The following is a 22,500-nucleotide window of genomic DNA, read 5'->3' as shown; positions in this document are numbered from 1 at the left end:
AAAACAGCCCATTTCAGAAATATCAGTCTCCAGTCCACCACACTCACAGGATTGTACATGGAGTAGCCCACCAGCACATGGAACAAGGCCTGCTGCTTGATCCCATACCGTTCCCTGTACATAATGTGGTTCCTGAACGTCCTCAACACGTCCAGATCAATCTGTCGTACGTCAGGTGATGTGCGTCTGCCCAACTCCTTCATAGCCTCATAGATACCGTCTTGTCGTAGGTTCTCAATATCGAGCACATGTCTCCACACTGACCCACGCACTGAGTTAGGGATCCCTGCACAAGAGGACACTCATCATTATCAGGGAACTATAATTATGCACACAAGAGGAGAGTTTTAGAGGATAACTTTGGATGTCCGTAACTTAAGTTGGGATACTTCAATTTCAAAACTAAAATTTTGTAGCTCTTTGGTAGCTGTACGATATGATATGCTTAGATCAACAATTGCTTCACTATATGCAATCTGTTTTATACAGCCCATATATGGTAGTATCTTTGTTGACCCTTCTGTGATGCAGTGTTGATGAGTGGTTGTATCTGTCCCACTGACTGACCATGGTGGCCCACTTGATTGCTCTCTCTCTCTCTCTAACTGAACCAACTTCACTGTCCTCACATACCCGGCGACATCATCTCCTATCTTCCACACCTGTGAAGGGGAGAAATGTTGTGTGTGTGTGTGTGTGTGGGGGGGGGGGGGTGGGGGGGTGAGAACACAATAAGTATGTGTGTGGCACCATGCTTTCAAGACGGCCACTCCAGCCTCCTTCATTAAAGGGTACAGTAGCCTAGCCACGTACCTCTGTCGTGTCTTTTGAAATTACGGTACGGCATAAACATAACAACAACAATAGGACCAACAAACATACAGTGCATGCTATTAATTAAGATTGCTTACCTCTATAGCTAGCTAGTCTCATTCTTCCAATCCTCCCCTGTATACCGTTTGCTCGGACATCTGTTATAGACTGGCTGGCATGTCTGCATGTATCCTTCCCCAAACAAAATTGTGTCCTGTCTGAGCTGTAGAGTACGAGTCTAGAGCAAGCTATAGAGTCACTCATGTGCAGTGGGAGTAGATCTTGGATGGTTGCGGCAATCTAGCCTATATATAAATTATGATAGCACCGCGTGATGCCTCGGTGGAGGTGCCAAAGCTACATAACATAAAGCTACTGATAGCTAGTTTTTATACATTATTAAAATTTGTTAAAACAGAATCCAGAATCACAGAGAAACTCAAAGAGTGGGTAATGATCGACGATGATTTTTGTTAAAAGTATAGGTACCAATACTATTGGCAAAATTAATGGCTGCAAGTCAGAAAAGCCTTGCAGCTCTCTTCTCACTCTTTTTTCAGATACCAATAGCTAGCGTTCTAGTGCAGAGCTAACTACTAAGTAGAGTAGCAACACTCGGTGAACAAGTTTTGCTACGGACTCTCTGAAAAGGCTGCAATGGCATTCCAAGTACGTAAGTAAAACTAGGCATAACTCGAGAACGAGGCTTTATTTTGCAAATCCACAAAAAAAATATCCAAGAAAACATGACTAGAAGCCTATAGAAACTCTTGCACTTCATTGATCCTAGAGCAGCTGTAGCAGTCTACACACACACACACACACACACACACACGGTACGGTACGCGGTACGGCTATTTGTTTGCCTAACCCTTATAAAAGCGAAAACTCGGCCTGGGATCGAGGCTACTGTAACAGTCTACACACACACCTGACACACACTACCAGTGTAGAAGCGATATGGGGCTCCCCCTGACCCTAAATCGCTAGAGATTTGGGCACCCCCTACGGCCCTATTTCGCTTTGAGGCCCCCTCCAGCGATATGGGGCCCCTATAGATCTGCATGGGACCACAAAGTCAGTGCTAATCATTCGCTCGAGTAAAATTCCCTGCTGACTCTATCCCACAGTGCTGACTATACATCTCTCACAATGTGCTGACTCTATAGGTGCTGGCTGACCCATGGGACCAAGCTCTCTTGCTGACATAGTCCAGATTTACTACACACTAGCACCCTCAGGCTCGCCAATCATGCTAAGTAGAGTCTGAGGTCTCCCACATAGTGCTTACCATTCAGTGATTCACAAAGTCATGGTGACCAAGCTCTCTTGCTGACTAGTGTAGTAGAGCTTGGTAACCATGACTTGCAAACACAGTTAGTTGTCAATGAATCAGGTGTATATAAAGACAATGCAGTACAGTTTGGCTAGTATTTTAGTTACTGTATAGTCTACATTGCTCCCACAATTCCGAAGTCAGTGAAAATGGACTCCAAAGTGCAAATTGGCTCCTCTAAGTTGCAAATGGAAGAGCAAGAAACTGAGACGTACCCATATGCTGCTATCACTACTTACCTAAAATCAGGCATGTATCCACCAGACGCTGACAAAAAGGAGAAGCGTGGCCTCCGCAAAAGAGTGAAGTATTTCGTGCTGTTCGGGGGCAAGCTGCAGTATGTAGGAGGAAATAAGAAGAACACTCCTAGGTTGGTAGTGGAAGGTGAAGAAGACAGAAGAAAGATCATTGAGAGCATCCATGGGCAAGCTCATCTAGGAAAAAACAAAACACTTTCTCAGCTAACTCAACGATACTACTGGCCAAACATGTACAAGACAGTATGTGCCTACGTTATAAGTTTCAAATTTATATACCTTGTTATAGTGCAAGTGTGTGGTGCATTGAACGGTATTTCTCTTGCAGATTGCTTCATGTGACCACTGCCAGCGCCAAAACCATAAGTTGCATAAAACTAGTGCAACACTTCATCCCATTCCTGTTAAAGAAGAAGCCTGGTATCAGGTTGGAATGGATTTAGTGGGTCCTCTGCCTGTAACTCCAGCAGGAAACAAGTTCTTGATGACAATTACAGATTACTACACAAAGTGGGCTGTAGCTGCTGCTCTAAAAGACAAAACTGCATTGTCAGTAGCCAATGTCTTATACTCGGTATAATTATATAAATTATTTCTTGCCCGTTGCTATGTGGTTGCTAAGGTATACAATGGTTTATAACTGTGATACAGAACCTGCTATTACATAGGAATGATTGGGAATCATATACAGATCCCTGTGGTTAGGGAAAATGTTAATACAGATGTACAATGGATGTTTTTCACGTGTTTAAATAATATTTAACATGATTGTGTGATAAGGAAAATAAACAAAGAAAATTATTAAGCATGACTTAAGCATGGGGGAGGAGCTGGATGTATGGAAGTGCTGGGATTCTAGCTTTGGCTTCTTCCTAAAGTTCCTTTCGCTTTGTTCAAGAGTAGTATAGGAGCCGCTCGTTTGCTGGGCTTGTTTGCTGCAAATTATAGCTTATAGGTGTCTTCCCTTTCGCTTTGTGAGAGTAGTACGAGCCGCTCGTTTCTTGGGAAGTGTGCTGGGCTTGTTTGCTGCAAAACTGGGGGAGGAGCTGGATGTTTCCGTTTTGTGGGTGGAGCTTCTTGTAGGAGGGGTTGGTCTTGTCAAGGAAGTTGGGGGTGTTGGGGTTTATTCCACGCATGTGTCGAAGCAGCCCACACAGTAGCTGGTAAAGGGTTTTTGGAGGATAAGGTTTTCCTTTGTTATTTCGGGTTTCCAGTACATAAAAAGACAACCAACGGTCCAATTGTTTGGCAGTGCCAGATGTTAGGAGCGCTTCAGGTACTGGAACAGTTGGAAAACGCAAATTCCGCTGCTTTATCCAGTCTAAAAAGTTGCGAACAGCCCAAGTAGTAGAGTAATTTGTGTTTTTTGGTGCTTGTTTTTCTGTGTAGCTGCCTAGGTCTTCTTCAGTGGCAGTTTTAAATCGAGATTCAAGTTGAAGTTTTTGTTTCTTTGTCAAAGGACCTGTCAAAGGACCCTCTTCATCAGAGAACCACCCTTTAGGGGCAACATTAAGTTTAAGGTCCATTGAGTAGCCTACACCTAGTCTAGTAGAACTCATTCTCTACTCTACTTGTTCTTTGTATGGCTAATAGCTACATGTAATAATAAATTCAAAATTGCTGTCAATAGCAACATGCAAGAAAACAGTTATTGACCAATCACACGGTTTGTATGGATATACAGTGCATTCAAACCTCGGGCAAAGCCCTCGGGTATCATGCACTGTATATTCCATACAAACCTTGTGATTAGTCTATAACTATAACGTGCTGTGTATACAATGGCCCTAATTAGTTATAATTATTTACTGTAACGCAGGTATTTTGCACATACGGCTGCCCTACTGTTATCCTCAGTGACCAAGGAAGAGAATTTGTCAATAAAAGTTACTGAGGCACTCTTTAAAAGAACAAACACACAGCATAGAATCACTTCCGCCTATCATCCTCAAGTAAGAAGCATGCATGCACATAATTAAATACTGTATAATAAATGATGCCATATATAGATATACTTTCACACCACCCCAGAAAAGAAGTTCGAACTTATTTTAAAGGAGTGAACGTTTTTACTTTTACCTAGTGCAAAAAGGAGTGAATACATGCATAGGATATACATGCAATTATGTTATAATTATTATGGCTAATCACTGAATTTTCAGACTAATGGCCTCACGGAGCGATTCAATCAGACAATCTGTCGTTCTCTCAGCAAGTTAGTGAATGAAGCACACAATGATTGGGATACAAAGCTAGACACTATTCTGTTTGCATACCGAGTGTCAAAACACCGATCAACCAGCTATTCACCATTCTTCATGATGTTTCATCGTGAAGCTCGGCTGCCTATAGAAGCAGATGTAGAGCAAAACGAAATAGTGACCAGTGCATGAAGATATAGATACAGAGACAACTGCAGATGCTTTTATTGAGAAAATGCTCAAGAGGCAAGAAGATATAAAGAGCATAGCTGGTGAAAACATAAAAAAATCTCAAAAAAGCAAAAGGAGTGCTATGATAAACGGCATTCACCAGAGGTATATAATTATACAGCCCTGTATATATTATACAGGCTGCATGCAAGTATATATACACTTGCACATTCATGTGTGCGAATGCTATAATTATGTACGAAGCATATATGATTTCAAACTGTGCAGTTTGTTCTAAGCAAATTAAATACATTTTATATTTAGAAACTGCAACCTGGAATCAAGGTTTTGGTTGAGAACACCCAACAAAAGGAGAGGAAAGGTGGAAAGCTCGAAAACAAGTATAGTGGACCATACATTATTAAGACCTCAGATGGAAAGGGTGTCTTTACCCTTAAGGACTTGGATGGGAAGGTGTTAAAAAAGAAATGTAATATCAAACGTCTCAAGGTAAATATGAATGTATATAGCTAATCCTATAACTATATATACCATAATTGTGATAACACATGCATAATACAGGCTTATATGGATCCTTCTTCATTGGTTGAACAAAAAGGTATTTATTTAGCTACCAGCACAGGCGGCAATTTGATACTGCACATATATACATGCATGTAGCCTGCATGCGCATGAGATTCGATCCCTAATGTAGCTCTCAGTGGCCAAACTCCACCGGATAAATCCAATGGCTCTACCCCACCAGAGAAATCCAATGGCCCCACCCCACCAGAAGATCCAAATGGCCCCCTCCCCACCGGAGAAATCCGATGGTCCCACCCCACCAGAAGATCCAAATGGCCCCACCCCAGCGAAGAAATCCAATGGCTCTACCCAACCAGAGAAATCCAATGGCCCCACCCACCAGAAGATTCAAATGGCCCCACCCCACCGGAGAAATCTAATGGCCCCACCCCACCAGAAGATCCAAATGGCCCCCTCCCCACCGGAGAAATCCGATGGTCCCACCCCACCAGAATACATGGACATGGACCTGTGGTGACTCATTTGCAACCAATTGATGTCCCCTTAGACCGTCCACCACCACCTAAGAGACGAAAGTCTAATCAGTCTGTACCTAAGAGTCAAAAGGTAACTTCTGTCAGCCACGTGCATGGCATGTAGATAATTATAATTGTCTTGACATTAATTTTGTGATCAGGCACGGTCAATTAATATGTAGAACCTAATATATACTAATAACTACATAATAATTATTGCACATGCTCAGACCAGGTATGCTGGGAGTCTCTGGATACCTGACTTAGATCTACGTTACAGGGATAGGGCAGTTGTAAAGAGAGGAAAACTATGTGACAAGCATATAAATTATGTATGCTGCCCATGAAGTGCTGAGGTATCAGTTCCCTCATCTGCATGGTCTTCAATCGACATTACTTATACTCAAAAAGAGTTTAAAGCAATGCAATGTCATGACTCTGTTGTAAGAGGTAAGGGTTAGGCTTATATAATGTTATCTCGATGGATCACTAATTATGCCTCGAGGCGTAGCCGCAGGAGGGATACGGTAAAGCTGACTGTGTGTGTGTGTGTGTGTGTGTGTGTGTATATTCCAGCAGTAACTGCTCAACGGTTGCAATGCGACGAAAACTAACAGCTTCTATAGGCTTCTAGCCACGTTCTCTTGGATTTTGATTCGTGGGTTAGCAAACTAAAGCTTCTTTCTCTAGTTATGGCTAGTTTGACTCACATTGAAGGCCTCTTCAGAATCTTTCATAGCATCATCTGTTCGCACAAACTTTCTATTCAACATATGAGTTAGCCTTGCACTAAAGCGCTAGCTTTTTGTTAGCTACAAGACTCAGAAAATATCTGTTAATTAAAACAGCTATAGCTAGCTAGCATGCAGTAGCCATTTGTGAAATTGATCTCTTTGGACACACCCCTTTAATTATTCTATGGAATGCGTGTGATATTGGGAAAACCTCCGCGCACTAGCAGCTCACCCCTCAGGGACCAACTTGGCTGGACTACACTCCAAGAAAGGCGGCAGAGGTTTATGCTCACTCTAGTTCACAGATGTCTGCTGAACCTCGCCCCTCCTTACCTGAAGAACAAGTTTAAACTCAACTCGACACTGTACAACATTGGGACCCGTGGATCAGGTAATATTCACCTAGGCCAGCCAAACTCTGATCACTATAGAAGGAGCTTTGAATACTCAGGTGCTCTGCACTACAACCGTCTCCCGCTATCCTCAAAATCATGCCCCACCTTAAAGTTGTTCAAAACCTCCCTGAAAACACTACACATTACAATCTAGGAGAACACCTGTCATATAAGAATTAATTATCTATATGTATGTTTTATATATATATATTTTTTCTTCTTTTATATAGGACCTGCATGAAAACCTACCATTATGGTGGATGCAGCATTCCTATCCAAATGAAAATTTATCTATCTATCTATCTATCTATCTATCTATCTATCTATCTATCTATTCCTGTGGATGTAATGCGCATGCGCGCTCATTCCCCATGTGTGAGAAAATAATATCCAAGATCCAGATCCAGATCCTCCTGGCAGAATCATCTTTGTCTTGAGGGCCTGGTAAGCCACAAAACATATAACAATATAGATAACAATATGCATGTGCACAGGTCTTTTCTTCTTAGATATTATATACACTGAACTACAGATCCTGGAAGAATCAATTTTCTTCTTTCTTGAGGTCCTGGTAAGCCACATAATACAATAAATAACAACAATAGACGCATGTAAATAAGTGTGTTCTTCTCAGTGACTTTATATGGATAAGCTAACTTTAATATAAAATTCATTATAGAAACTAATATAACACTCTAATACTTTTGAGCGAAAGCAAAAACATGGCGAGAGGCATTAGCACAGCGCCAGCTTGAACACTAGTTATATTACTGTAATGTACATAGTGTATAATAATAATTATCGCCTATAATTATATGCAGCCGTTCAGATACTATTTGTTGAGGAAAGAGAGCACTGGGTTGTTTCCAGCCTCACCAATGGAAAACTGAGACTATACGACAGCTGTTCAACTGGAGAATTAACCTCAAGTCTTCAAGTACAGCTAGCTCAAATATATGGCAATCAATTTGCGGTAAACAACAAACTCAAAGTTTACATTGAGCCTGTACAGCAGCAAGAAGGAGAAATGGACTGTGGTGTTTTCAGCATTGCAAATGCACACAATGCTGCACAGGCGAAGAGTACGAAAGATGTAACGTATGACTCACAACAAATGTGTTCACACATTCAGCACTGTTTTGAAGCTAAAACGTTCAGCACTTTTCCTCAATCTAAAAATTCGGCAGCAATCAACAGATGTGATCCCCAAACAGATAATCATCGAGCTGTACTGCACTTGTGGTCTTCCAGAGATATATGATAGCCGAATGACCGAGTGTACAGAATGCCAAAAGTGGTTTCACTTTAAATGCATGAACATCAAGGTCAGGCCAAGAGGATGGCTGTGTATAACATGTAGATCTAATTCATGTTAACTGTATCACCAAACTGTTAAATTGTTATTAAATAGCTAGCTAGCAAGCTATATTATAGACATTGAATATTATTGTTTTGCCATTATTATACGTAGACCATTACTTGTTTTTGCCATTGATTCTCGACTCAACCTCCATTACTTCTAATGCGTACGACGCTGGCCTCATCTCATACCGATATATTATTATGTAGAACCAGGAGTAGTATAATAGTAATAATAAGAAGCATGTATACGTGTACATATATAATGGTTTATTGAAAGCAGTTTATAGTGACAGTTAATTAAATTTGAGGGATCAGGCCCTCTTGGAGTGATGTAGCATCACGTAGGGGTCCATGATTTGATGATATTGTTCCGTAGGGGTCCATTGATGATCTTGTTTCGTATATAGGGGTCCATGATTTGATGATCTTATTCCACGGATGCACATAATTGAAGATCGGACGGCAGCAAAGGATAGCTTGCACCTTAGCCAACTGATTACTACTGAGTATAGCTTATTTCCAGGCGAGTATGTCTGCTAGTCTTTTGTAGAAGGTGGCGGCCTCTTGCCCCAGTCTACCTGTGGTTTATAGAAGACGTCGACGAGGGGGTGAAAACTTCTTGCTCAATGTCTCTGACGCGTTGGCTGTAAGCCCGTTTATTTTCGTCCTCATGTTTCTTGTACCTCATGTTTCTTGTAGGCAGCTTTGATGGTTCTGGAGCTGTTGCTGGGTGCATTCGGGTACATCAAAATATGTGTTTTGAGCAGCAAACCAGAACCTCTTGCACAGATGTCTAAGCGGGCATTGTCAGTGGTTAAATAGCTGAGCGGTGTGATAAAGAGTCTCGCTTAGTGGTTGTAGTCGGGGTTCTCATGTTCTGTGGCAACATTGTGGCAGACTTTGGTGAGAAGTGAAACAGTCAGGTCACGTAGCTTGTTATGCCTTCTAGTTGAGAAGTCGCCAATTGGTAAAAATCATTGCGCATGGTTTGCTGAGAAGGCTGAGCCACAGTTGCACTTAGTTGGGGTTGATGGCAGTGGCCAGCCATAACAAATACAGGATGCATCTCTGAAACCGTGGTCATCAATAGTATATAGAACTGAAAGCCACCTTCAGAGGTTGCACCTGGCAGCTTGCTCATCGATGAGGCACCTTTCTCTCCTGGTAGACTACATGGTAGAACATTGCGTTGCTATCTCGAGGGGGGCCCTAAATCACTAGCGTAATTGGCCCCCTCTAACACCCCAAATCGCTAGCGTTTTAGGACCGGGGGCCCCAAAATAAGGGGGGAGCCCATATCGCTTCTCATCGGTACCGTATACCTTGCTTGCACATGCGCACCGAGGCATAACTAGAGTTTTAATGCTGTGTATAGTGTGTGTACCTTGAAGGCATCGTAAAACCATTCAGCTTTGATGTACTGCACAGCCGTGTTGGGCCTTAAACAAATGTAAGCGGCTTGGTTCTCGTCAGCCATTCCAAACTGGAACACAAGGTCAGCGTACGCATTCATCATCACTTGCGTCCGTCCCTGTATGTGTGTGTGAGGGGTAGCAGCTGAAATGAGAATTGACATTAATTTTATATCTCAAATATGAAAGTCTCTTTCTAAGCTTTCAGAAAATCAGAAAAGCGTTGAAATTGGACCGGAATTCAAGTTATAGCAGATGAAAGAGTCTCCGAACCATTGAACAAACTGAGGGCTAGGTGGTTGTAGTTAAACATACAGTAACATGTATCTTTCAACAGCCATAAAAGCACACTCTACATATAATATATGTATATAATATTTGTTGCATTTTGACCTCTAAGATAAGAAACACTGTGCTGCGTCAATTATCCGCCCACGCTCAACGTTATTGCAGATGCTAATTGCTAAATCGAGGCACGCGTGTCGTACTTTCACTAGTATAATTAATTTAATCAGAAGATTTCTAGGGAAACCAACCGCAAATTTTTTGCCAGTTGATGAGGTCACATCTATAGTATCCATAGGATTTTACAAGCATAATAGAATTCATGCAGTCTTACCTGTGACTTGGGCATCACAAGATGCTTTCTTGTGAGCAAATGTGATTGTAATTATTGACAGGATCAAGGCAGTATTTATGTAGCTCATAGCAACTGATGGGTATAGATCTACTGGTATATGTGCCCACTCAGTTTATATAATAGCTCTATAACATTACTGCATTTTTTTGTATCCACATTCCTGGTACCTCTATGCTAGTCTCGCGAGCAGACTTGTCCTAGAGGGAACGTTCCCTCCCTCCCACGTCTGCTCGCGAGACTACCTCTATATCAAAACAGGCCCATTGAACTATCTCCAAGACTACACACATAGAAACTTTAATTCAATAACCGTGTAATTAGAGGCATAAATAATTCAATAACCATGAAACTGTGCATGCATGTGATTACCCTAGCTTTGTTCCTAGCCTCGTTGTCTCTAAAATAACGCTAGGTCACCAACTATGTATTGTAACTAGATTTATGTATTTTTCAACTTCGTTGGAACTGAGGCTATAATTATTATAGTGATTACCCATGCATGTCGGCTATCAAAGAGCACTATAATCATAATCTTTACTATTGTCTCAAAGTCAAAGCATTTCAGAAGTATCTCCAAGACTAATAACTGAGAGTTAATAACCTAGTACATCAAAACAGGCCCATTTCAGAAATATCTCTACATCTACTTGTACCATGATGTGCTCTGACACTCCATTGAAACTCTCAGGATACTCCATGCCACTAGGGCCCCTGGAGTATTGGGGTGTATACATTCATGTACCCTATACTTAATTGTGCATGGTGAGAGAAGTCATTAAGTGATATCCTTTTTTGAAGGATGGTGCATGTAAAATAAATTATTACTGCACTCTGGTTTCTCAAATCGATACAGTGACCCGGCTAAAAAGAAAAAGCTCATCAGGTGGTATCTGAATACATTGACTCTCTCTCTTGTTTATGTATTGCTACTCTACTGGCTGTAGGGTATATGGCTGTGGTCACCTCCCTCAACCCTTTTAAGGACCCTCTCTTTTAAAGACTGAAAACTACAGTGACAAATTGTGGAAAGCATAAAAATGTGCAAGTGTTGAAGTTGTAAATGTGGTTTGTCAAGTGCAAGCACATGCACACAAAATGAATGAAGTTGTAACGGATTGAAGTTATGCTCTCGCCAGATTTCTTGTTTCCCACGTTTTTTGGTGTTTCCTCCGGCCAATCCTAGCAACTTTTCACATGGCAAATGTTGTTGAGGTACTTGTATGTATAGCCTTGGAGATATTTCTGGGGCCTATTTTGAAAGCTGGCTTTGATTGGCTGTAACTCTAGTTGAGATCAATAGTATAAGCAGTTAGATTTACATGTATGCTAATATCATGGTTATTAACTATTTATGCCTCTAATTACGCGGTTATAGTTTTGGTGATATTTCTGAAATGAGCTTGTTTTGATAGCTGGCTTTGATTGGTTGTAACTCAGTCTAGTTGAGATCAATAGTGCTCTTTGAAAGCATGCATGGGTAATCACACGCACATGCACCCTTCCTAGTATGATTTTGTTGGTGGCTTGTGATAATGGAACTGTTGTCAAATTCCATTCCTCAACAATAACACTCAATAGTATGGAAACATATCTGATTGCAAGTGATACTAATGATCTCACAGGAACAAGAATAACTAGCTCCAAACCTTTGTCTGTGTTTAATTGTGCTCAGGTTCCGAGAGGTATAGGCAGTTGTGACCACCTGGTTGAACAAGTGCCTCCGACTGTGACATGGGGCTCAAAATTCCTCGTGGCATCTCTCGAGGGTAGATCTTCTGGTGAACGTATTCGTGTTCTTAGTGCCCGAGCAGTAAGTGTAGCTGTGACCTGCAACACTGTTGTATCAGTCAGTGAATTCCAGGAGACTGGAGGAGAATTTGAAATCCCTATTAACAGTTTCTATAGCATTGAATCTACTTCTCCAGTACTGGTCGCACAGTATGCGTATGGTAGTCAGATTGATGGCGTAGGAGACCCATTCATGATGATAATCACTCCAATTGAGCAGTATACAAATAACTATTTTGTCGAAGCGTTTCCTCTGTTCGAATCCAACTATGTCACGGTGTATGTTTCTACTGAGAGTTTTCAAATTGAACATAATTATTATTCTATTGTTACTAACTGGCAGAATGTTACATGTTTAAGTGGTGAGGTGTGTGGCCACATAAGTAGAATGAATGTGTCTGCTGGAGCTCATTCTATCCGCCATCAAAACAGCTCAGCCTTCTAGGTGTTTCAGTGTATGGATTCAGACTATTCAATTCTTATGGTTACCCTGGAGGCATGAGATTATCTCCCATACAATGCAACTGTGGTCAAAATTCTAAATAACATGGGACAGTTCAGCTGTAGCTGCTTGAATGGATTTAGTGCTATATTGTCTGGAACTGGTGAACTGGTCTGGTTGAGTGTTTAATAGAATAACTAGCTGTGCTAATGCCTCTCGCCATGATTTGCTTTCGCTCAAAAATATAGAAGAGAAAGTATAGAAGAGGAAAAAGTGTATAAAATAATCTGTCTAAAACTGACTTGCAATTGTATAATTATGGTATCATTGTTGTGTTTTGTGGCTGCTTATACCAGGACCTCAAGGATCTAGGAAGCAACAAAGAAGAAGATTTTGTTTTCAATTAATTATAAGCGGAAGTGCATAATTATTTCATAAAGTTAGCTTATCTATATAAAGTCACTGAGAAGAAAAGACTTATTACATGCATCTATTGTTGTATTATGTGGCTTTAATACCAGGACCTCAAGAAAGAAGAAAATTGGATCTGTAGTTCATGCAGTGTATAATTATAATATTTAAGAAGAAAAGACTTGTGTACATACATATTGTTATCTATAGTAGTGTTTTGTGGCTTACCAGGCCCTCAAGAAAAATATGATTCTGCCAGGAGGATCTGGATCTGGGGAATGAGCGCGCATGCGCATTACATCCATAGGAATAATTAAAGGGTGTGTCCAAAGAGATCAATTTCACAAATGGCTACTGCTAGCTAGCTGTTTTAACAGGTATTTTCTGAGTCTTGTAGCTAACAAAAAGCTAGCGCTTTAGTGCAAGGCTAACTCATATGTTGAATAGAAAGTTTGTGCGGACAGATGATGCTATAAAAGATTCTGAAGAGACTGCAACAGCCTTCAATGTGAGTCAAACTAGCCATAACTCGAGAAAGAAGCTTTGGTTTGCTAATCCACGAATCAAAATCCAAGAGAACGTGGCTAGAAGCCTATAGAAGCTGTTAGTTTTCGTCGCATTGCAACCGTTGAGCAGTTACAGCTGGAACAGACACACAGACACACACACACACACACACACACAGTCAGCTTTACCGTATCCCTCGTGCGGCTACGCCTCGAGGCATAATAATGTCATTTACTGTTTACTTCCATTCACTACAGCCATAACCTGGAGCCAATCCATCAAATGCACCAGTAATGCTATTGAAAGCATAGTAATATTGCCAAATCCATCAGCGGCAGCAGAATAGATTATGCTGGACACCACCAGTAACAACTGGATCACAGCCGAACCACTTCCCAGCCCTGATCATGCATTGGAAACATACTGTTGATCTCCTTTTTCTTTGTCGCTTCCTTCTTTCTTTCTTTGTTCCTTCAATTTTCCTCTTCTTAATGTGACAAAGATCAGAAAAGGAGGGCCTGCAAAGGAGGCTATAGTTTGCTCATGCATGCATCTTTGGGAAATCCACAAACTGCTAAACTGTTTTTGATAATCATTTTTTCAGTCCGTGCAAAACTGATAATGTCATCGATTAAGCTCACTTTACTTTTGATTGAGTATTCTTACTGTAGCATATCTGTAGTTCTATTGACAACACTATAATAAGGTTTTTCCATTGTAGTCTGAGGAAGACCGAGCTATATATTTTATGTGGTGAGATGTCAGTTAATAGTGAAGATCTAACAAGTTGCAAATGTATACGAAGTTGTAATTAGAATTACACACATAGCCTGGTATAATGTGTGTGCTGAGGAATCCAGACCACTCATCACTCCATAGCCAATGTGCATCAGAGGCTCATTTACTATAATTATATATACATAAAACATGTCAAATGAAACGCATCTTTTGAAATTTCATGTAGAAATTTCTGTTATTTTAACACTAAAATACGATGATGCATCTCATATATAACATAAGTGTTTTTGCTATGTACCACCCACACCATGGAAGGCCTTAGACACTGGCACTATTGACCTGGCACTTTCGGTAAATAGCTGTGAGCTGGCTAAGTCTATAATTATAGAGTCACGTTGACTAGGTAGCCCTATAGTAAAATACTAGTATAACCTGTTTGGTTGTCTGGTTTGATGTCTGGTTTGATGTCTGGGTATCACATGTCAGGTGTTCATTTGTCTATAAAGTCACAATTGTTTTTATTATTTTTGTCCTGAAGATTCGCATTTAGCGATGAAAAGCTTAGACAATAAAACAATAATTATTTGAAAGTGACTCTATATAGCCTTAGCCAGCTCACAGCTATTTTACCGAAAGTACTGAGTTATATTTTGCTGAAGACGCGCTACAATGGCTTATGGCAATAGCCCATTCATTCCTGGACTCTTTAATGTTCCTGAAACTACAACCATCTGGTGAAGCAACTAGGGTCAAGAGACAACGTACTGAAACGGAATCTCACCCTAATTTTGCTCATGTTGGTCTGGAGATGAGGAAACAAGTGATATCTGCCTGCAGTAATATTGTGTATCAAGAATCGCATCTTGACAAACTGCACCATAAATCAAAACTGTTGGAGGAGCATAGATCGAAAGGAACTGTCCCTAAGGATCTTTTGCTACCTAAGAAAAAAGCTCTGTTTGAAGATGGCCAAGGAACTTTGGACGCAATTCTACAGAATGCTCAAGCTTCCTCACTCCAACATCGAACAAGAGAGACTACCAGGAAAATAGTGGAAACACAATCAAAGAAACTCGACATAGAGAAGAACATTCTCTCAGTCTTTGAAGTGACTAAAACTGCTCAGATTAACGCATTGTCAGAAGGAGATGAGTTCTCCCGCTCCATAATTGAAGCACGATATAGGATGAACTTAAGCTTTTATCATAGCCAACTTACTCTGACAAGAGAAAACGTGTTTTTGAAAGCTACAAACGAAGCTGATAAGAAGAAACCTAAACAGTCAGCTATGGATACTGCCCCCGAAATGAGAGTGGAGGATGTAATTGATCAGAGACTCAAACAGTTAGGCCTCATCAATAAAGATAGATCTAGGTCTAAAGCAAAGCTGAAGAGATCAATGTGAAGCCTACCATCTCTCCGGATAGATCCTCGAGATCTTTTAGATTGTCTAGAAGTTCATCTAGAAGTTTGAGATCTAGCAATTCGAGTGCTAATTCGAGAAGAAACAGTCGCTCACCTAGTAAAGGTATACTAAAGAAAGTGAATAAAGTAAAGTTTGATGAGACAAAAAACGCAAGACCCACCCCCTTCAAATCCATCCCCTTCAAAGCAAGAAGAGGAAGAGGAAGAGGAAGAGGAAAGCAGTAACTCCTTCTAATAAAAGGGTGGTACGTGGGTTACATTCGTTTATTTAATAAAAATCTCTGTCTTACTGTATCACCATTTTGTTTAAATTTTTCTGTCCTAGAGTACATAACTTTACTAATTATAATTTAAGCCTTTCAGAAAGTTACTTACTATCATTAGGTTTAAATTTCAGGCCTTCACCGTTACCTATTTCTGTGCATTCACGTAAAAAGCAATTAGAAGAGTTTTCTAGATCAATTAGGATCAAACATTTTTTTCGTGATATGGGTCAGTGGTCAGTTTGAACACTATGCATATACCTATCACCTTGTAAGATCAGATTGGACTCCACCGATTTGTCCACCATAATTATATCGAAATACCTCTACTTGCCATACGACATGAACTATGTGCTATTTCACCACAACAGATTAAACACAAGCCTAATTTATCTACCCACGAGTTTGCTACTCTGAGAAAACTATTTGCTAATAAAAACATATTTATCTTACCATCTGATAAAAATCTAGGCCCAATGATTGTTACCAGTCGTTGGTATGAAGAGGAGCTGAGTCGCCTGCTCAGCGATAAGAAATTTTACGATGCGGTAGAAGAAGTCCCTTATGCTACTATTTGTAATAAGTTGAGTGTTATTATTCAGAGGTATGGTAGACCTCTAGGAGATAGAATGGCCAAGTTCTTATTAAGTCAGGCCAGTAATGTCTCACCAGCTAAGTTGATACTACCTATAAAGTGCATAAAGATCCGATGGTGGGTCGACCTATTGTAGCATCCACTACGTACATCACTACCCCAGCTTCGAGGTTTGTGTTTAAGTCCAATGTTACCATCAATACCGCTATTTAAAAGACTCAATACAGCTAATTAACGAGCTCGCAGGCTGTAAGTTTAATAAGGAAATTTTTCTGGTCACTGCTGATGTCACATCGTTGTATACTAACATTCCTTTGAAAGTTGCCTTGTTGCTATAGACTTATTCTGTAGAGCCCCATGAGATACCACTGACTGCTCTCATTATCAAACTCTCAAGACTGGTTCTCACTAACAATTATTTTGAAGCTAATGCATGGAGTTTTATTTCATCAAATATGGGGTCTGGCTATGGGAACACCGATGGCTGTGTCTGCTGCTGTTATCTATATGGCTAGATTAGAAGAGACTGTGTTACATACAAATGGACTACTGTTTTACAGGAGATTCATGATGACATTTTTTTTATCTGGGGAGGCAGCTACATCGACTTAATGGTCTTCATTAATAATTTGAACTATCTAGCAGAATCAATTAAACTTAAAACAATTATTTCGCAAGATTGGGTTGTTACTTTGGAGTTGGAGATTTGCATAGACCCATACGGTGACTACCTAATAATGTTACCCTATCAAAAACCACTCAACCGTTATCTCTATATCCCGTTTAACTCCTATCATCCTTCTCATGCTAAAAGGAGCTTCATTAGAGGCGAACTGTTAAGATACGTTCGTTTATCCACAAGAAGATGTGATTTTCTAAGGATTAGAAATCTGTTCTATAACCGACTTAGAAATAGAGGATATCCTATCTGGTTTTTGAAGACGATTTTTGAGGAAGTCAGCTAAGACTCAAGAAGTCAACTCATTAAACATAAAAGAAAAAAGGAAAAGGCAGCAAACCCCACGGTCTTTTTTAAGACATACAGAAATCCACTTTTTGATGGTGTAAACTTGAAGAATATATTTGAGTCGAACTTAGGGGATAACTTTAATGTCTATATGTGTGTCCTCTATTTCCAAACTTGTCTGTCGAAATTTTAGGGCTACCTAGTCAACGTTGACTAGGTAGCCCTATAGTAAAATACTAGTATAACCTGTTTGGTTGTCTGGTTTGATGTCTGGTTTGATGTCTGGGTATCACATGTCAGGTGTTCATTTGTCTATAAAGTCACAATTGTTTTTATTATTTTTGTCCTGAAGATTCGCATTTAGCGATGAAAAGCTTAGACAATAAAACAAATTGAAAGTGACTCTATAATTATAGCCTTAGCCAGCTCACAGCTATTTTACCGAAAGTACTTATAGACACTGGTACTATTGACCTGGCAACTCAAGAAGGCCGGGTGCCACCGATATGAAATGAACCATAAAATTAGTGTTTTTCACTTTGGAACTAAAAATAAAAGCCTCAAGCTAACTCACATGCCAGGGCCATAAGAACCAGGGGGGCTGGGGGGCCAGTTCCCACTCTGAAAACCAGGGGGGCTCTGCCCCCATGGTTTTCAGACAGTGAAATGGGGTGGGGCTCCTCTGCAGAGTCCAGCAGATCACAGTCCTGATGCATTTAATCTAACCACATTAGTTTAATGCATGTGGTTTGTTGTAACAACACTGTACAGTAACTAAAGTAAGTTGATCCACATGCAGCTGACATTTATATAGCTAGAACTCACTATGGCACAATATTCAGTACCTCACCTCAGCCTTGCCCATGATGAAGAAGGTATAGGCGAACTAAGACCTTCTTACGAAGCTCGATGAATCCCCTGCAGCGTCTATTAATTCTTACTTTATATACACACTGATGCGCTTGACTTTCAAGCAGTTGCTCGTGACTTTGCTTCCACTAACACACATCGAATAAACTATTTGCTATAGCTCTCACATGCAAATTATTTCATTTATGTATGTATCTTTCTCATGTTTATCTCTGAGAACATACAAAATGTAAATATTTCGCCTCCGGCGGGACGAGAGGGGGAATTTCCTCCTCCCGGATCCACCCCCTGCATCGCAAGGAGAGGGTCCATTCCTTTTTTCTGCCCCCCACCTAAAAAATCTTCTTACGGCCCTGCATGCTAGACTGTGTCTAGAGTCTCACCATCTCATACTCTTGCCAGATCATAGGCTCCATCTCCTCAGTCAGAGTTCAGTGCACACACTACCAGGCACTACCTTACACTGCTCTAGATCTGAGAGCACCCTCCCTCACAACCATCACTCCCTGTGAGCTCTGTGAGGTGTGTGGGTGTGGGTGTTCAGTCCTTGCGCATGCGTAGTCAGTTACAAGAGACTCGCCCAAATGCAACAAGGTACTCCCCCTCACCTACAAGATGGCTAACAGAATCACAGCTCCCGAGTTGGAGCAATTCATAGTCGCTACTGTTGAGTTGACTGGCCGCGTACTAGGAGCAGGTGCTTATGGCAGTGTGGAGGAGGTAGAGATACCTGGAGCAACGGTAGCTGCCAAGAAACTGCACCAACAGCTTGTCAACCTGGGCTCTCCACAGCAGGTAGATCTATTTCTAGCTCCACTGCTTATTTTTCTAGTCAGCATAGATTATATTTACTGGCTGATTTCCCCCACAGGTTGAGAAATGGGTGAATGATTTCGTGGAGGAGTGTAAGCTGATGAGCCAGCTCCGTCACCCTCACATAGTACAGTTCCTGGGGGTGTGCTATCTCCCTGGAGCCCAACTCCCCGTCCTACTGATGGAGAAGCTACAAACCAGCCTCGACAACCTTCTGGAAACCAGCCCCAACATTCCTATTGACCTCAAAGTGCACCTTCTGACGGGGACTGGCCGAGGAGTGGTCTATCTGCACAGCCGCACTCCACCCATTGCCCATCGTGATCTGTCTGCCAAGAACATTCTAGTCGATAACGGTCTCAATGCCAAGATAGCAGACTTGGGTGTTTCTAGGATTGTGAACATTCAGCCTGGCCGGCTAGCTGCCTCGATGACTCAAATGCCAGGCACTGGTGTGTACATGCCACCAGAGGCAGCTCAAGAGGAAGGGGTCACACGATACAACACTGCCATAGACATATTCTCCTTCGGTGTGGTATCTCTCTTCACACTGACGCAAACCTTCCCCAAAGATCTCAAACCTGCAACATATCGAGATCCTGCTACTCGAAGGATTGTTGGCCGATCAGAAATCGAACGTCGTGAACATTACATCATTCCAATGAAAGCAGCTCTTGGTGAGACCCACACCCTAGTCCAGTTGACCCTCGCTTGCCTGGAGTATGACCAAGAAGATCGACCATCTGCTGCGGTGGTGTTGAGAGGATTGGAGGAGGTTGGAACAACACTCCCTCAGAACTGCACCCAAACCAAGCTGGAACTGATTAAACAGGTGTCTGTGAAGGATGAAGAGATACAGCAAGTTGCTGCTGAGAAGCAAGCTCAAAACACTCAATTACAAGCATCTATCGATCGTCTTCAAGCTGAGAAACGAGAGCAAGTTCGTGGACTGGAAGAACTGACGACTCTCCAACAAGAGCAGTTGGAAGTACAACGCAGAGAAATTGATCGTCTCTCCAGTTCAGTGAGGTCTACACAGATACAGCCTCAGGAGGACACACCTCAGGGCTCAGGACAGAGAAAGGTGACTGTGTGAGGGGGGAGTCCCTTATGCATACACGGAGTTGTGCCTCAATATGTATTGTCTTGAGTGTACTTTTGGTTGCCATTGCCTAGAATAGGAATAATGATGAGCAAATGTATGCCCACAAGAAGGGTGGTGGTGTCAGTGGGTGGGGCAATGGGTTGGGATGGCAACAACTACTAAAATGCCCTTAATTAATTTATGCGTAAATCTTAATTGTTTGTGCAATACCACCACTCACATAATGTTCAATGAATTTATTTTTACAGGCAACCACAAACAAAACCACACAACCAATCAAGATTGTTGATTCGAGCACTGGAAACGCATTGCTACCACACAAGTGGACCACACCACAACCAACTGTTCCTACTGCCATCACCTTCAACTGGACAACATGCAAGGACATACCAAGGAAGATCGATGTGTACGGTCAACCTGTGACTATCAACGGGAAGGTGTACATGAAGGGCGAGAATAACGGGACTAAGACTGTGCTAGTGTACACACCAGATCAGGATAGCTGGGATGATCTGCCACCTCCTCCAGTGAGGGAATTCACCTTAGCAACACTGAGAGGTCGACTGCTAGTGGTCGGAGGTCTGGACAAGTCTACTAATAACACGAATACCATCCTAACATTCGATGAGAGCTCTCGACAATGGGTCCAGTCACTTCCCCGCATGCCAAAAGCATTAACTGATCCAGCAGTTGTTGAATATCAGAACCATCTGATCGTTATAGATGGAGTTGACTCAAACGACACTATGATAGCTGACGTGAACATTCTGAACACAAGTAATAAATGGATCACAGCCGAACCACTTCCCAGCACTGGTGACTACAGCACTTGCCTAATTGGAGACACACTGTATCTTGTAGGTCAAAACACTAAAGAAGTGTTTCGAGCTCATGTACCCTCCCTCATATCACGAGCCAGTTCTGGTGTGTGGGAATCTGTAGCAAGTGTGCTATTCTATCAGTCGTCTCCCATCGCCATCGGCAACACCCTCCTGACTGTGGGGGGTAGTAATGAAGCATATGGAGGTAACGATACCTCAAGCATCCATCTGTACGATCCCACTAAAGACCAGTGGACACAATGTGGTGACCTTCCCGAGGAAATGTACTATTGTTATTGCATTGAACTATCTGGTAAACTGTGTGTACTTGGTTGTATCACTATCAGATCTGTGTACACATCAATCCCATCCATTACACACTAGTAGTTAATTGGAATTCCATGTTTATTATATAATTTTAAGCATCATTATCGTACAATTATGTGTCAGTTGATTGAATATTGTTTCTGATATACATTATATACACAAGACAACATACAGTAACAGTGAAGCACACTTGTATACAGTTGGTGTGGTGACATACAAACAATCAGTGTAACCATAGAAACAGACAAGATTGAGGGGGTGGGCTCACACCCACGACTCTGCACTAGAATCAGGACTAGCTCCAGTCACCACTAAGCTATCATGAGTTCCACTAGAGGCAGAGTTCAAAGCAGCTCTCTCCAACGCTTGTCTGTTGAGCTCTGACAGTTCAACCAGCCCCACCACTTGTGGGATGGCTTGTCGAGACTTGCTGAGGTCGGCAGTCACACTCTGTAGCTCAGCGATAACCTCATCTTCGTTGAAGGACTGACGAGATAGCTCCTGGAGAGAGATACGAATACCATCCTCTCGCTCGCGAAGAAACTGCCCTGTCAAGTGTGTGTGTGTGTGTGTGTGTGTGTGTGTGTGTGTGTGTGTGTGTGTGTGTGTGTGTGTGTGGGGTGGTCTGATTATACAGTATGCACATTGTATATAATATCAGTTTTCTACGAGTTAGTGACTAAAATATTCCAGCCTATAATGTGTGTGTAGTAGGGAGGGTAGAATGTGTGTGAACGTACTGTACATTGATATAGGATTAACTCTAGCTGGTATTTAAGCCATGACTGATGGTCCCACTCACTAGTGTTCATCTTGAGCACCACTAGGGACATGGCAGCAAGGACACTCTCTCCCTGGAAGAATAGGGCATCCCATATACGCAGGACCAACTGGAACGGAAGCTGTGGACGGGGGAGGAGGGTCAAAGTACAGTCATTAGCTTTGAAAAATAAGCTCAGTACGAGAAAACACATGACTGAATGTGAGGACTAGAGGCGATGATGATGCTTAGTGATCACATGACACACACTACACAGACTCACAGC

The 22,500-nt window shown here is 41.6% G+C and overlaps 4 protein-coding genes across 10 annotated transcripts in view; 2 read left to right on the top strand and 2 right to left on the bottom strand.

The window, feature by feature from the left end:
- LOC135344131 (scavenger receptor cysteine-rich domain superfamily protein-like) overlaps window positions 1-22,500 on the bottom strand; it is a gene marked incomplete in the record, with an annotated part of 804,697 nt that overhangs the window by 600,194 nt on the left and 182,003 nt on the right.
- The window catches only part of LOC135344170 (USP6 N-terminal-like protein), a 30,733-nt gene that overhangs the window by 2,507 nt on the left and 5,726 nt on the right, over window positions 1-22,500 (bottom strand). The window contains exons 7-9 of one of the 2 annotated variants that reach the window (XM_064541313.1): window positions 22,498-22,500; window positions 22,257-22,356; window positions 21,587-22,002 (exon numbers count right to left, since the gene is read on the bottom strand). The exon at window positions 22,498-22,500 is cut by the window's right edge and continues 63 nt beyond it. In XM_064541313.1, coding sequence (XP_064397383.1) covers window positions 21,719-22,002; window positions 22,257-22,356; window positions 22,498-22,500 — 387 coding nt within the window. In that variant the 3' untranslated portion in view covers window positions 21,587-21,718. Of the gene's footprint in view, window positions 1-21,586; window positions 22,003-22,256; window positions 22,357-22,497 lie in introns of those variants that run through there. The other variant, XM_064541314.1, reaches the window with a different exon arrangement.
- Window positions 2,840-9,242, top strand: LOC135344196 (uncharacterized). 6 transcript variants are annotated; one of them, XR_010397345.1, is made up of 7 exons: window positions 2,840-2,955; window positions 4,226-4,358; window positions 5,103-5,288; window positions 5,361-5,397; window positions 5,494-5,930; window positions 6,070-6,289; window positions 7,790-8,498. XR_010397345.1 is itself a non-coding variant. In XM_064541371.1 (6 exons), the coding sequence occupies exons 1-6, from the start codon at window positions 2,840-2,842 to the stop codon at window positions 9,150-9,152; spliced, it is 1,032 nt and encodes a 343-aa protein (XP_064397441.1). In that variant the 3' UTR covers window positions 9,153-9,242. The 6 variants fall into 6 exon arrangements, 2 of the variants coding, with proteins under 2 accessions (XP_064397441.1, XP_064397442.1); XR_010397346.1 differs by lacking the exon at window positions 7,790-8,498 and adding an exon at window positions 4,569-4,943 and having other exon boundaries at window positions 2,848-2,980; window positions 6,070-6,678; XM_064541371.1 differs by lacking the exons at window positions 6,070-6,289; window positions 7,790-8,498 and adding an exon at window positions 9,030-9,242.
- LOC135344110 (probable serine/threonine-protein kinase drkD) lies at window positions 18,982-21,598 on the top strand. Its single transcript, XM_064541205.1, has 3 exons — window positions 18,982-19,183; window positions 19,260-20,285; window positions 20,555-21,598. The coding sequence occupies exons 1-3, from the start codon at window positions 19,004-19,006 to the stop codon at window positions 21,509-21,511; spliced, it is 2,163 nt and encodes a 720-aa protein (XP_064397275.1). The 5' UTR covers window positions 18,982-19,003; the 3' UTR covers window positions 21,512-21,598.

The sequence above is a fragment of the Halichondria panicea genome, chromosome 11 (assembly GCF_963675165.1).
Source record: "Halichondria panicea chromosome 11, odHalPani1.1, whole genome shotgun sequence".
Lineage (NCBI taxonomy): Eukaryota > Metazoa > Porifera > Demospongiae > Suberitida > Halichondriidae > Halichondria > Halichondria panicea.
The sequence above is the reverse complement of the archived record's forward strand: the minus strand, read 5'-3'. Positions and strand labels throughout refer to the sequence as shown.